This window comes from Cuculus canorus, chromosome 4 (assembly GCF_017976375.1).
Source record: "Cuculus canorus isolate bCucCan1 chromosome 4, bCucCan1.pri, whole genome shotgun sequence".
Classification (NCBI taxonomy): Eukaryota; Metazoa; Chordata; class Aves; order Cuculiformes; family Cuculidae; genus Cuculus; species Cuculus canorus.
Genome location: NC_071404.1, coordinates 54,650,756 through 54,665,916, shown reverse-complemented (window position 1 = coordinate 54,665,916; position 15,161 = coordinate 54,650,756). Strand labels below are relative to the sequence as shown.

The 15,161-nt window shown below is 41.1% G+C and overlaps 1 protein-coding gene across 1 annotated transcript in view; it reads right to left on the bottom strand.

Moving 5' to 3' along the window:
- The window catches only part of ARHGEF38 (Rho guanine nucleotide exchange factor 38), a 38,256-nt gene that overhangs the window by 7,379 nt on the left and 15,716 nt on the right, over nt 1-15,161 (bottom strand). The window contains exons 4-9 of the mRNA XM_009565015.2: nt 12,273-12,420; nt 9,314-9,331; nt 4,822-5,021; nt 4,183-4,316; nt 2,401-2,505; nt 1,107-1,226 (exon numbers count right to left, since the gene is read on the bottom strand). Coding sequence (XP_009563310.2) covers nt 1,107-1,226; nt 2,401-2,505; nt 4,183-4,316; nt 4,822-5,021; nt 9,314-9,331; nt 12,273-12,420 — 725 coding nt within the window. The remainder of the gene's footprint in view (nt 1-1,106; nt 1,227-2,400; nt 2,506-4,182; nt 4,317-4,821; nt 5,022-9,313; nt 9,332-12,272; nt 12,421-15,161) is intronic.

Here is a 15,161-nt window from a genome sequence, read left to right as displayed (position 1 = left end):
TTTTTAAAAATTACATAGACCTTCAGAATAGCTGGGTTATGAACCTATAAAAGTTACAATTTTTTTCCCAAAACGAAGTTTTCTGTTTCATCTGTTGTGGAATTGCTTTTGCTTTTCTTCGATGTTTCTGAATATGGAGGCGTCTTCCATATTGGACACATGGCTGCAATGATAGAGGAGTGCTCTTCTGCACTTTATGCACTCATTCATTGTAAGGACACTGAAAATATCTTTCCGATTATTGCGACTGATTTTTCAGATTCTTTTTAAATGCAGGAACTTCAAAGGAAAGAAAATACAACATCTTACTTCCCTGTCATCGGGGAGGATGCTGCCTGTCAAAAGATCCTTCTGTTTCTTGGCAGACAGTTCCAGTGTTTGGAAAAGATTGAATGGCTACCTTTTAGTTGACACAAAACTTGGAAAGTATAAGAAAACTTCCACCCCTGAATGTTTCCAGCTTCAGTGTTTGTTTGAAGAAGCAGCCTGAGTCATTTTTAGAAGACATTTTAGTCTCTCTTAGTAGAGCCAGACATTAGAGTTCATTTGGACCCAGAAAGCAAGAGAAAATTTGAAAAACTGTTAATTTTTTTTATCTGCTTTTTTAATACCTATGTGCTATATCCAGATCTTTCATTGTTTCCCTGTACAAAGGGTAGTAACTTACTTGAAAAGGTAATAAAGCTGGGATCGTACAGATCTGTGATTCCAGGAGCTAATAGTTCATGAGCACTATTAGATCACAAAAGATCACAAAAGTCACTGTAAAACTGTAAGTGTTGGAAACAAAAGTAGCAAACCAAAGATATTCTGCTCTTGTTTGAAGCTCAAGTAAAACATGCAAATTTAGCACAGAGATTTTACTTTAAGCCTAGGAATTTAGCTTGAGAAGTTTTATTTAGTTCCTCCAGGGAAAAAAATGCAGAGCATTTACTTACATTGAATTTTATCTTATTTCTTACAGAAACTCAATCAAAAAACCCACTCATCTTTCCAAATAGATTCATTAGGTTTTTTGCTCTTATCCATCCCAAGTCTTCTGCAGATAAACCTGTTTTCTCACACATACAGACAGCTGTGTATCACTGGAGGTTGCATGAACTTACAAGGTCTTCACAGAGATTTGCCATGGTATTCCGTTTTTTCAAGGAGTTGTTGACTTCGTCTTTGTCTTGCAAGATTTCCTGAAGCCCGGTTATATTCTGTGCAGCCAGATGTATGGAATCCTAAATGGGAAGATGGTAAGAAGATGAAACCTTATTACAATCTGTTTTAGCATTCTGCATTCACTCATGCAGATACTGCAATAACACTGATGGAATCAGAAATATTTTCCATTTCTGACAGATATGCAGTTTCTGTGAGATTTCCAGCCATTGTGAGATTGTTTACTGTGAAAATATTTTCCTGTGTTTTGTATATTTTCAATGTAAACTATTTAGGAATTAAGTTGTTAATGTTCAACTGAAAAATTTCTGCCCTAACCTAATGAGTGTCCCACTGGAAGTTAGCTACTCCTCAGCAAGAAGCCAGCTCAAGACACCCTCAAAGGCCATTTTTGGAGGATTAAATAGGACTACAGTGGTGTATTGCACTCACTCTGAATTTTAAGCTTAATGAAATGTGCATCTATTTGAATAAGGAACTGCTAACACTGTTCCAGGCAACAACTCTTGTTGGCTGAGCTCACTGGCCTTGCCCTGTTTGCTGAACCAAACGAGGTGTGTTTGTGATAAGCTCTGGCCAGCTGGCTATTGATCTTACCTACCTCTCAAACAACTCATATCTGGTTTTAGCCTTGAGGGGCCTCATGTCATCTACAAAGTTGGCAACTTGTCCATAACAAAGAGAAGTTGGTAAGTTACAAGCCAACCCACATCTTTGGAGAGGTGGATTAAAGCAAAGATATTTAGAGCACTTGACCACTCTACATCTAATGCTAGCCCTCAACACAACCTAGCAACGGAGTGAAGGAAGAAGTTCTCACACCCAGAATCTATATTTTAGGACTTTTTAATTCATGTTGCTGTAACTAATTTCTTCCATTTTTAATGAGAAGCAGCTGTTGCTCTGCTGCAGCAGATGTGCATGACCCAAATGGTGGCTTCACACAGTGATTGAAAGTAGTGTGTGCCACCAGACAGTACCTTCTTTTCTGCACTGCACCCGTGGGTGTCCATAAAGCCTGCTTCTGTAAGAAGAAAAATGAAGAAGCAAGCGCTTCAAAACTTCCAAGCCATGGGCTCAGTAATGCAGCAGCGGTACAACTCATTTATTCAATACTGTAAGCTAAACTGGCCTGCTTACAAATAACTTGGTGTTGCCTAATCAGTGGCAGAAATCTGTACTGAACTATGGACATCGTTTGTGGCCACAAATTTCAAAAAGGCCTGTACCAACCTGTAGATGTTGAGAGGAGAGTGAGATATTCTTTATGCACAATTTCACAGTCTTCTCTAAACTTCGAAACAACTTTTCTTCCTTATTAAAAGTTTGATCTTTTACCTAAAATAGATGTTTGTACTGTTATTTTGGCAACTTAAAAGAACCTGGCTAATGAAAGAAATATCCAGAGTGCTGCTGGAAAAATTCCAAGCCTTCTCTGAACCCCTCTTTGAAAAACAGAACAGATTGGCCTCCAGTTCTCCCAAGCTCCAGTTTTAATCCAAGAAAAGTCAAAAGCACAGGTCAACATGACAGAGAATTTAATTTTTAATGCTGTGGAAGCAGGGAGTTGCTTTATTACAAGCACATCTATGAGTTCCAGTAAAACTTTTCATTTTCTGTATATTGTTGCTTCATTTGAGGAAACAATGGTGAAAAATTGAAAGATATTTTTATATTGTGGCATTATGTCCCTGGGTGCTCGTTTGTGGGTAATGGGGAGATGTCCTGCAGGTAGGCTGTAGGTGGAGCTGTTACCTCTAGAGCAATGCCAGCTCGTCAGCTGGAAGCCTCAGCAGCTGGAAATAGGTTTGTACTACTTTTTTTATGCTAGCTGAAAAATAAAACCCAAGATGCATTTATTTCTGCCTACCTCTTACTTAAGGAATTTCACAAAACCCAAGTCTCGTTTTCAGTGGTCTTGCCGTGAGGGTCACAGGATATTTCAGAGACACAACTTGGGAACTATCTTAGTCTAATAACGCAGGGAAGAGAGCTGAATCTTTAACAGATGTATCCTGATTCTAAAATTATTCTCAAATGTTTTAAGCTTAATTAAAAAATAGAAAAAAACCCAACCAGTAAACAGAAGCTTCTAAAGAAAAAAGAAAATTCATATCTTCTCTTAATCGAATTTAATCCCCTGTTTTTCTCTGATTTCATAGCCTTGTTTGTGTCCCATTCTGAATACAAAAATTTCCACTGTACAAATAAATTAACAGAAAAAATGAACGTGGGTAGTTTGCGTCAGAGAAAGGGGGAAACCACTGATAAAAAACAAAACAGGAAAAAACAGCATATCTTGTAAAGTCACATCTAGAAAGACAGGTGACCTTGAATAATCAGTCATCTCATGCATTGCCTTGCACTGGATATCATTTTCAAGGTCAGTTGTAATTGATTTTCTCTGAGATTTAGATTTAAGCTGTCCTGAAGATGTTTATCCTGCTAGGTTTTGAATTACAATATTGAAATTATGAAGGAGCGTTTTATTTTTGGCTACCCAACACCCATCAGACTTATCACAGGCTTCTTTGCCTTCGGCAGTTTTGACAGTTCCAGGTCCTTACACATGTAAAGGCGAACTCCACGGCCTTTCCTAATCAGAAGTATTGCTCATCTTCCTTGGTAGATTCAGAACTTGAATGTTACAATGTGGGGAAAAATAGACTGAACATGTTCTCAGCACAACAATTACTATTGCCAGTCTATCCACAAAAAGCTGATCTCAGGCTGAGTTTCACAAAACTACCGGTCACTTCTCTCTGTGAAAGATCAGAAGTTTGAGAAACTCTTAGATAAAAAAGGAAAAGGTGGAGAATGCATTACGTTATTTTCTATTTCAATCACAAAGATCTTTCCTGTCTTCTGTGACAGTCAGAAAATGACTTTATAATTGAGGCAGGAAAAAAAAAAAGCAGCACAGCAAACTCCATTTCTAACATGTTTTTAAAAATGCCCAGGGCAAAAGCAGAAATGAAGCTGTCAATGCAAATCTGCAGTTGGATGAGTAAGTACCTGAGGTTCTCCCCCCGTCAGTATTTTCAGATGGCTGGTGACCCTCTTGGATTTCTTGCTAATGGAGTGGATATTCAGTCGGGCAAACTTTTCTTTAAGGGTTTCTTCATCATCATTTCTCTTATACTTCAGCACTGCAGACAGAGGATTTCATGACACTGATAATCTGTATTTGCAGGGCTTTTCGCAGGGACAGGCACACAAATATAAAACCGTTTGAGAGCAGACACTTTGATGTCACTTGCTGTAATCTTGTGTGAAACTGCTTGAGATGATGAAAACCCTGTTATCAATGCTTAGCCTTGGGAAGAGTGAAGCTAGGGCTTCAACGGGGCAAGTCTATAAGAAATACTTCTATCACTGCGTCTCAATGATTATCAGTGCTTGCAACTGCATTACAGACAACGAACATGGATATAAGATGAAATTTTTCATCATTTTCATACTTCTGGAGCTACCAGTCGGGTAGCATAACTGGTTGAGGAAAAGTGACATTAAGGCATCTGCTACGTTCTTGAAACCCAGCATGTTGCACAACTTAGGAAGCACCAGCCAAAACTGTTGTATTGATATGACGTCTCTGGTGACTGCCAACCCAAATCCACAAAGACAGAAGAATTTACTCTGTCTTTTCCTTACCTAAATCTTTCCTCCTTTTAAGTTCATTGATGTTCATATTAATGTTTTTCATGGCAAAAAGGGCATCTTGTAGCACTTTGTGGTCAGGGTGAGAAGCAGGAGTTGAATTCAAGAGTTCACAGAGTAACAAAGGATATTTCATCACTCGCTGCACTGGTTTGATCATCAGGGATCCCATGTCCATTAGATTTGGCTTTCCTCTATAATTTATACCAAAAAAATGTCAAATAAGGAGAAAAACTGCATGAAGACAAAAACTTATTATTTCTGTCTAGTCATGGAAACTGCTGCCTTTTATATCTTTCAGCTGAGCTTTCAACTACAGAAAATATCAAACTAGAGTGATGCTTTGCACAGAGTTATAGAAGTGCAATTACCACTTAAGCAAAAAAATAAGATACATCTGTCAGGGAACCCAGGCTGTTGTAGACTAAACCCTCCTCTCACCCCCTCAATGAGAAATACATACTTGGTCTGAGTTTTCTATATTTTCAGTGATCTGTCAGACAATAACTTAGACATTACCTTGGAAACTATCCCACTCAGTCTTGAGGATGCATGTGGTAAAACTTACACATCACAAACACCCAGGAAGGGAGATGTAGGTGGAAGAACAAATAACAGGAAGCTTGAGAAATGCAGGTGAGCGGGACCATTATATCCTGCTCAGGCTTAAAATTGCAATATGTTCCTGCTGCGAGCAGCTGCGATGCCCATTCATGGCTGCATCCCTTCTCACGACATCTCTCAGCTTGACACAGTGACCCGTAAGCTCTACTACCTTTTACCCATGGTTTTAACTTACTGGCTGCCAGTAGGTTATTTCTAACAATGCCTGAGCTTCCAAAGGGTACCAGACCTGGACTAGGGGAACGTCAAACATACAGGATGTTCCACTCAGGCTGATTCAACCTGCTGGAAGTCACCTTAGGTAAAGACAAAGCAGGCAGCTGACTAGGATGGCAGAAGGATGAGGGTAGGAAAGATACACAGGGATGAGGAACGAAGGATGGGGTCAAAGGGATGCTCCACAGCTCCAGGCCCTGTCCTGCTGGCTCAACAGGAACAGCAGAGCAGCTTCCCCAGGCACCCTACTCCCCAAGCAGCTCAGGCCATCCAGGCCACCCCAGTTCTCTGGTCCCTATGCAAGGGAGTTACCAGCCCGCTGAATTTCATGCTCCAGCCCCACTCCGGACAAAAGCTTTTGCTATGCACTCTCTATGTTTGAAGAGGAGAGGCTGTGCAATGTGAGGGCCACCACGAGAGGGAGAAAACAGGGGAAGGGCAGGACCCAGCTGTATGTGCTTTCATTACCCTCACGTGGGGTCTCCCCAGAGTAGGGGACACCAGGTGGCCAAGCCCCAGGGCCAGGGCCAGCCATCACTGAGGCTCCAGCAGCAGGACTGATGTGCCCATGGTCTCTGCCCATTACAGCACGGTCCTAAGCAAACCAGGCAACACTCTAGCACCACAGAAACAGTGAAACTGAACTGAGCTGTTGGTAACAGTGTGAAGGGCAATGAAGCAGAGCCAGCTTTCTATTTGTATGCCCCAAAAAGCTACTCTGGGGGGGGAAAGGTTATTTAGCGTTAACTATGCAAGAGTCAATATGAGGTGAAGAAAGATTTCTGCATATGGAAAGAGGAATAATGCAATGTAGAAGGAAAATACAAAACCCAGGGAGCAGCCACTTGGTTTCACAGGCTGAGATCTATTGTTTTGTGCAGCAAGAAGAGAAAAAGAAGGGAAAAAAAGCTTTCATTTCCACTTTTATATGTATAAAAAGTAGAAGAGCCAATCCTTACTGCTGACTAATTAACTAACAATTTGAATGCCTTTGAGAAGAGACATCTGCATATTTAAACCATCTCTTTCGCACAAGCATTATCTGTAAGAAAGTTCTGCATGAAAAAAAATTAACAGTAGATGCCTTTTAAGGCTTCTTAATGTCCTCAAACCGTCTCATCATTTCAAACCCTCTCATTTCCCCTGCATCCTACATTAAATATAGACAGCCATTTTCCCTTCTTTCAGCTTCTGGCAGCAGTAATGAAAAAAAAATCTTAAATTGTTATTGTTTTCTCTGAAAAGCCTCATGAATGCAAATCTACAAAAGCTGCCTTATGAATGGAAAAATCTTCAAGTGTCTTCTCATTATATAGTTGCACTTTGGACAGCTGCCCAAGTGATAAACAGCCCTCTGTTCGCATATCTGCATGACACAGTCTTGCAATGTGGTTCGAGAGATAGTAGGTTTGTTATAAGATAATGACTCCCTGGGGCACTAAATGCCACAAAGTTCAACTCATCTACTTCTTCCCAGCAAGATTAGCTGATGATAGCCACTCTCCATGAATGAGTCCCATTTGCAGTGTGCTCCATTAGGACACATTCGGCCGCCAGGCAGGACACGGCTTTGCCATGCGACCAAAACAGGCGAGTAACGGCTTGTGACATCTATTGTGCAGGAAATTAAGTTGATAATTCATTTGTGATGCACTTCAGCCTCCCCCCTCATGTTATTGTGAATCTAGCAAGTATTCTAGGTCATATGTAGTTGTACTAATCTCATCACAAATTATTACCGTAGCTCTGCAGTAAATGCAGCTGGTTTAACTGCAGTGAGCTTCATAGCACACCCTTCCTGCCTCCTACAACAAAACAAAGTCACAAATGCAAAGATTCCTGCCTTTTTAGAACACTGAGCTACGAAAAGACCGGTGATTCAGGATTTTGTTTCATTTGTTGTCATTACGCAGCAGCCAGGTCCAGCAGCAAACATGACAGCCAGTATAGAACAGCAGGGCCAAGGCTGGTGTCGTAGTCAGCTTGGCAGTTACGAAATGGTGTGTGTGCATCACAGGCCACAGCATGACTTAAAGTCTTGGGCTTCATGGTTTGTGAGTTCATTTTAGTACAAGGTATGCAGGGCAAATAATTCACTGTGCCATAAGACCCTCATGCAAATGCAGGGAATTCACTGAGGCTGCACAGTTGTTAAGCCAAGCAGAATTTAACCTACCAAGCTGCTAGCAAAGGGCAGACCTGTCTGGTATTTACATAATTGTTTTCTTGATCATGCTTGAATAAAAAGCAATCTGGGGCAGCAGCATCACAGAACGTTTTGGGTGAGTTAGGCTGTATTTTTCAATTCAATATGAACTACGGTTTTGGGCATGGTCCTGCCCAAGGGCTGTTGAGGCTCTGCAACCTCTGAGCTGGTGGTGGCACTTCTGAGTGCCCTGACAGTCAGTGGGGAAGGCAAATGCCACTGTGCCGTGAGAGGCAGTGAAGCTCAGAGAGGGTCCTGCAGCTAAACCTGGCTCATTTCACTCCATGCAGCTTTATAAGAGCCAGTTTAAACTCAGAAAGTGAATTGTATCCTACACTCCACTGGCAACTGTTTGAAGAAGAAAACTAGCCATTCATTTCTGCTGGGGTTACACAAGGCAGAGCAGCCAGTCTTGTGCTATTTCTATACATGCTGCTGTCTCACACAATCTTATTGTGACTCTCTGGGTATGAGTGTCCCTTATCAAAACAAAATGCAGAAAAAATATTTCCCATTATAAACTAAAGCTTGAAAACCACAGCTGTGGAATTTCGACATGTAAATCCTTCACTGATCTTATTTGTGACATATGATTGACTGAATTATTAACAAATTCTCTGACTATACAGGTATTTGTCTCCTACCAATACAGACAACACTTGCTCTTCTTTTCTCTTAACATTTCTGTCTGGGGTTGTAATAATTTTCTTCAGTTCAGCTAACCCCTCCTCTGATGTCTCCCTGGAGGTAATTTCAGATGGTGCATTTTAATGATCCCAACTGAATGGATGTCCAGAAACTGCAGCCGTGATAAACTCTCCTTTATTGCTTTTCAAAGATGCCACATTTGGCACAAAAGTCCTTTACCACAAGTTATCTGTGGCTGGATGAGTATGCTGGCAAAGTATTGCAATGAGCTTGTTCTTTTCTGATGACCTTCCAACCACTTCTGGAGAGAAGAACCTAAGATGGACATCGGCTATAAGGCTACTGAAGGAGTTGTCACCTTAGAAATAGCTTTACCTGTGAATCTAATGGGTATTGTAGCAGGTCTACAGAGGCCTATGCAAAATGATTTCAGAGTGTCTGGATTTCCAAGATTGACATTACGTTGTTGATAAGAATTCCTGCGGACCTCAGAGCTTTCTAGGCACATTTATAGCATAGCAACGTGATAATAAAGGGCTCCGAATGAACTGGCAACAAAATTAAGGAACTTCATAAATCAAAAGTTTTGAAACATACTGCTGTGGTAATTAAGAAACCAGATAGACAGAGAAATTAAAACTGAGGGTCTTCATCACATATGTCCTGGAAAACTCTGTGGGTTATACTGACACAAAAGACTTATGTTCTTATAATTTCTTCATGCACAATTTTAAAGATAAATTAAAGATATTTTAAAGATTATTTTACATGTAAGAAAGGCATAGTACTTACTCTTCCTCATATATCTTTCTGCAAAAGAGAAGAAAACAAAACATGCATTAGATTCTTCCTAAAAGGATTTCTACAGATCAGGGGCCAGATTCTCACTTCAGTGACACAGAGCAGCCATAACTGGCCAGTTAACTCAGTTTTATGGCTGCTATGTGTCAGCAGAACTGCATAAAACAGCCAGAGGGTACCAGTGAATCTGGCCCTATATCTTTTTTAAAGGATAGCCCCAAATAAGAAAGGATTGTCAGAAACCTGGCTTTGGCTGTAAGACCTAGCCTTGTCCTAACACCATTAGAGAAGGAATGTCAGGTGACTGTACCAATATGGGTAAGTAACATCAGGTCCTCAATACAAAAAGTAAAATGAAGCACGTCATGCTTTCACTTTACGTACATTCCCATCTACGTTAAATAGAAATGTATTTCTAAATGAGAAAGAATATATTTCAGCCTTTTAGGAAATAGAGTCAATGAAGCTGTTAAGTTTTTTCATAAGGCTATAAGGCCTTATGAAGGCTATACATCATCTGAAACCTTTTCAGAGTAGGATGGTGTTGATAGATATACTGAAAGCAGCAGGGACTTACAATTGCAGTTTGGAAACACACAAATATGCGTGTAGAATACTTTCCTTATGGTATGAATCATTCAAATGCAAGGGAACCAAAATGTCACTCCATCTCTGCATTACACTTTCTTGACATCACATCGTCAGCCACTGCTTTTTGACTGTTATTTCCTTGCCCATCAGTGCCAAACCAAGCACTTGGAAGCTGGTCCTTTCACTGTTTCTGCACTGTCTACACTTTGCATGCTTGTGACTTCTCTCTGTCCCTGTAATAGTTGACCAAGCTACTTCAGGCTGAAAGAAGAGCAGGTAGTTGCCAGCATCCTTTCATTTTTACCAGCTGCATTTCTTTGACTAAGCTAGCAAACAACATGCCTAGTTTGCATAATCACTGCTAAAACACGAGGATCTACAGAATTTGGATTTGCACATGTCTCCAAGGCAGACACCCACATTTTGGGGTGGAATGTTGCCTTTTTAGTCAACAGGAGGAACAGGAATCTCAGCATGGCTAATTAAATCTGATTTGTCTGTACAGACGTGCAGAATGCCACTTTCAAATTTCCCCTGATATAGAAGTTGTTTTTCATGGCAGATATTACTCAGCAGAGGAATAGAAGTCCCTAGTAATGTTAGCCCATTTTAATTTTTAAAATATGCAACGATATTCTTTGCAAGGAAAAAGAAAATTGTTTAAAAAGTAAACAGTTTTCAAGAATAGTTGTCACCAGCCTCCACATTTACCATCTCTCACAATGGAAAACAGCCTACAATGTATTTGGTAAAAATGCTGTATAATTTTCTTCCTAGGACATGTATTCCTCAATCGGTAGTAACAGGTTTAGGTGACTACAGCTCTGCATTTGAGTGTGCAGTTTCAGGTCTTAATATTTGAATTAGCTGTGATCTTTAGGCACTGGAAAAAAAAATGTAATGTAGTATGCACGCACCAGTGGGTTTTTTTACTGGTTTTTGTTTAAAAGCTAATCAGGAAAGAAAAAGACAAAACAAGGCTTCATTATCAGCACGGCTTTGTCACTCCCTGCTAGCAAAGGCCACAATGGCTTAGCAGAAAATACCCTTTCTCTTCACAAATCCAGCTGTGATGTTGGAACAGGAGTTCCTCTTGCTGGCTCTGGAATTCAAGTGGCAGCATGCACCCTAGCATGCAGGTGGACACTATCTTTTATCTTTATTTCCTTCCATTATTCCCTTGCCAAGGCAGCAGGGATGAGTGAATGATGGTAGCGGCTTCTCTTGATTAGCCAGAAGAGAATATTGTAGGCATCAGCAACTAAAACATGCTCTTAAGGGAAATACCTGGCCATGCTTAGCCTGAAAGCCTGTGTTTATATGAAAATCTATTTCTTTCAGCTTCCAGGGTAGCTAAGGCCTAAGTACCCTGCATGTATACTTTGTTATGTATTTAATAACTGGACATGTTGTACAAAATAAGCCTTACTTTCAACATAACCTGTCTTCAGAGTGAACATGTATCTTTTAATGTTGTTAATATTTTCTTCCAACACTCTTTCCAGATTTTCCACTGGAGTGTGGTTAAAATATCTGTTGCTGACATACACTCCATTACTTGTAATAGCTTTACATCTCCCCTACAAGCATGCAGACTTTCCTGGTGTTGTAACCAGACCTCTGATCTGAAAACCATGGCACATTCACTCCTTACACCCCTGTGTGATGCTTTTGGAAGAGTGAGGGGGAGAGGGGATTTATCAGTGAGAAGAGAACGATTCTCCATGGAGTGGAGGATCTGGTTCCTGCACTGGCTGCAGGAGGAAGCCATGCTGGAGGACAATGCAGCATCCCCTGTTCTCAACACTTTTCACTGAGGGGCTGGCACTGGGGCTGACAGCACAAAGCACCTTCCACTGGTGGGACCTGGCAGCCTGCTCCATTGCTAATTGCTCTCATATACCCCCACCATGAGGGATCCAGCATCGCACGGCCACTCCAGATCCCTGGGGCCTTGCAACAGGGGCCCAGAAACACTAGTGCACGTGAGTAGCTCTGTTACAGGCTGTTTTAATTCAAGTAATAGAACCACTGAAGATGGAGGCAGCAAGTTTCCTGGGAGCGGGGCAAGGTGTTCCCAATAGTCCGTGATATGATGCAGCAATTCTTTTGCCAGTATGGGGCACTGAAGCTAAGGGTAGAGCAACTTTTCTTGTGCTATTTTTGGCCATTTGAAGAGAAAGAAATCTAATCATGGCCCCTAGCTTGTCATCTTTTCATGAAAGCAGCATAAGCCAGAGCTCCCAGCAAGCCTCATAAAACTCCGGATTTACAGGCGACCTTTCATCTACATCCATTTAAAATGTTCCCTGCCAGGCGACTGACTATGGACGGAAATCATCATCTGAAAAGATCTTACTTTAAGGACTGTACACAGTGTCTTAAATGCTGCTTCAGTTCTTCATCCTTTTCATAGGATTCCAGCATGGTGTGTGCATCATCGTGGCGATAGCAGTATATTTTATATGTGTCTTCTAGTGGGCCTTTAATCTGCAAGAACACTTCCCCTGTTAAGGAGAAAAACAAAGCATGTCAAGCCAGACAACAGCATCTCAGAAGGAGTTTTATTATTCCACCACATTAGCCGTGAGCTAAAAAGGCTGGCTTCCACTTTACTTCCCTTAGAAACGATCTTGCGTGTTTATGTGCATTATTTATTACATGTATTCCTCAGATGCTCATCTTTGTCATAGCCAGGCACCATTATATCAGTGTTAATGCACAAAAATTCCCTCAGGAAAAGGCATGAAATCTCTACACCCTGCACTCTTTCAAACACAGCCCCCTAAGTCACTGCCCCAGCTTAATGCCCCTTCAGTGGAAACCACACAGGAGACCTTAACTGTTAAGAGGAGACTATTTTTGTGTCATGGGCTGGAAGGAGGGATGTTAATTTTCGTTTTGACTTTTTTTTTTTTTCTCCAATGGAATATGAACTTCAATGAGTTATAACAGGAATAATGACTCTATCTCCATTTAGCCATTTCACTTTTATCTGTTTTGCAAAATCCTGAAATGGCAATTGTTATGGTCTGGAATATATATTTTTCTTCACATGACAGAAGAATAACCTCCACCCTTCCCCTAATTAAACAAAACCACCGTGGATGACAGACATTTTATATATTATCTGGTTTATATGCAATGGAAAGGGAGAAACGTTCCTCTTTCCAGTCCTCTACACCACCATTTTCCCCCAAAGAGATGTTGTGAATTTCAGAGGCACTAAAATAGTCCTACACCTATTTCCCATTAAATTCTGATGCCTAGTTCTCTCAGCCTAAAGCTCCTGCATCAGGTTCTGTGTATGTAGGAAATATTATCTAAGTAGAGAAGGCATGCTTCATCTTTTCTGCTGAGATATTCATTTGGTTCTTCCACTCTTACATAGCAGTGTCCCGAGCAGCATCCTTGGACATGCATATAATAAACAACGGCAACGGTGAAAACTCCTGTTGTGGGTATTTACTGAAAATTACGCCTATGTGGCAATGAGTCCAATGTTTTATAAACATTCCTGTTGAGTCACAGCAATGATTATTAAAGTTAAAATCTAAACACCACATTAATCGGGAGCTCTCTATTCATTCACAGAGTGTGTGCCAAGCTGTCAGGCGTGCTGCAGGTTTCATCCTGACCAGAGTGGGCTGTTTCATAATACATTGCATTGAACTTCTCCGTCTTAAAGTGAAAAATGATTCAGTTACCACAGTAACACAGCTCTGTTTTTTTCCCCGTAGCAGCGAAGGTTAACCAGGCTGTCTAACGCATCTTGGTTTCAAGGTGCGAATAAGGGAACGACAATGACGGAGCTGAGGGCACATGAGTTCATTTTAGTTACTGTAAGGCCACAGTTAGAAAAGCACCAGCACCTTATATTTAAATGCTCTCTACCTGTCTGTCTTGTGTTTGATGCTAATGCTGGTGGCTACCAACACATATTGCATCCTGATTTTCCCCCCAAACTCTACATACAGGCCTAATGATGTAAGGGGAAACCTTAACAAGCTTTCTTTTGATCTCATTCCTTTGGTGCCTGACTCACAGAGATGCTGAGCTCTCACAGGTTTTCATTAACTTTAAGCAGCAGTCCAAGTGCTTAGCACAGCTGGTACTATGCTAAACCCTCAAGTGAGGTCATGTTTTCAGTAGCAAAAATGCAAGACTTACAGCTCCTGTCAGCATATAGTAGAAGCTGGAAATCATCATTCTCTTCTTCAGAACGTATTGTGCCACAGTGACAGATACTTTCATTGATGCTCAGTGATGAGAAAAATTATGTGCTGATTTCACAGATAGAGCCTATTAAAAGCAGACAGATCTCTTGAGCCTAAAGCCCTTCTTGGTTCTGAGCCACAAGGACTGAACAAGATGAGCTTTGAGCATCATCACTGTGGGAGCTTGCTTTATGGGCCAAAACCACATTGCGTACTTGGGCACAGTCTTTTGTGCACTCTGGCAGATTCAAATCTGCATGATGCCTTTTCTTAGCTTGGTGGTCATACGTCTCAAAGACAAAATCCTAGGAGGAAGTCTTGAGCGACAGAAACAGTTTATCCTTGTGGCTTTCAGTGGTGCCTCCTGTGTGGGCAGAGTTGGGACAGGGAGGAAGAAAGGGGTCTAATAGTTAAAGCCAGGGTAGGGTTACTAAGTGTTCATATCCCTCCACGTACAGCATGCAGAACAGAGAGCAGAAAACATACAGGAGAGAAGTAGGGTATTTAACCTCAGCGGCGTTTAGCATCAGAAGAACAAGCACCACAAAAGGTCCATCTACTTCAGCATTTTAGCTTAGATTAAGAAAGGGCTGTTGAAGTCAATCTCTCAGCAGTCCTTATTTCCCATGTCTTGGCTGCATGGTGGAGCAGTCACAGACACACAAACTGGATCTCTTTGAGGATGGTAATTACCAGAATATGCATTCCAAGGGCACATCTTATACAGTCCAACCACAAAGACCATCTCTCAGTCTGCAGGAACAGGCCACAGGCAATCTGAAGACCTCTTGACATGTGTAGTGTAGATACCAGGTCATTAGCACCAACTGTTTAACTCTACAAGCCTGCTCCTATAGGATATTACTACTTGTCAACGTGGTCGTAGCACTGGGTGTGGAGAACACAGAACCAAAATAAAACACAAATACAAGCCACCACATTGTTTTCTTTATCAAACCCGTGAATTAAGCAGGGAATTAGCTGTTCTATTCAACCTCATCATGGCTGACTCACCTTCCAGAGTAAGATAT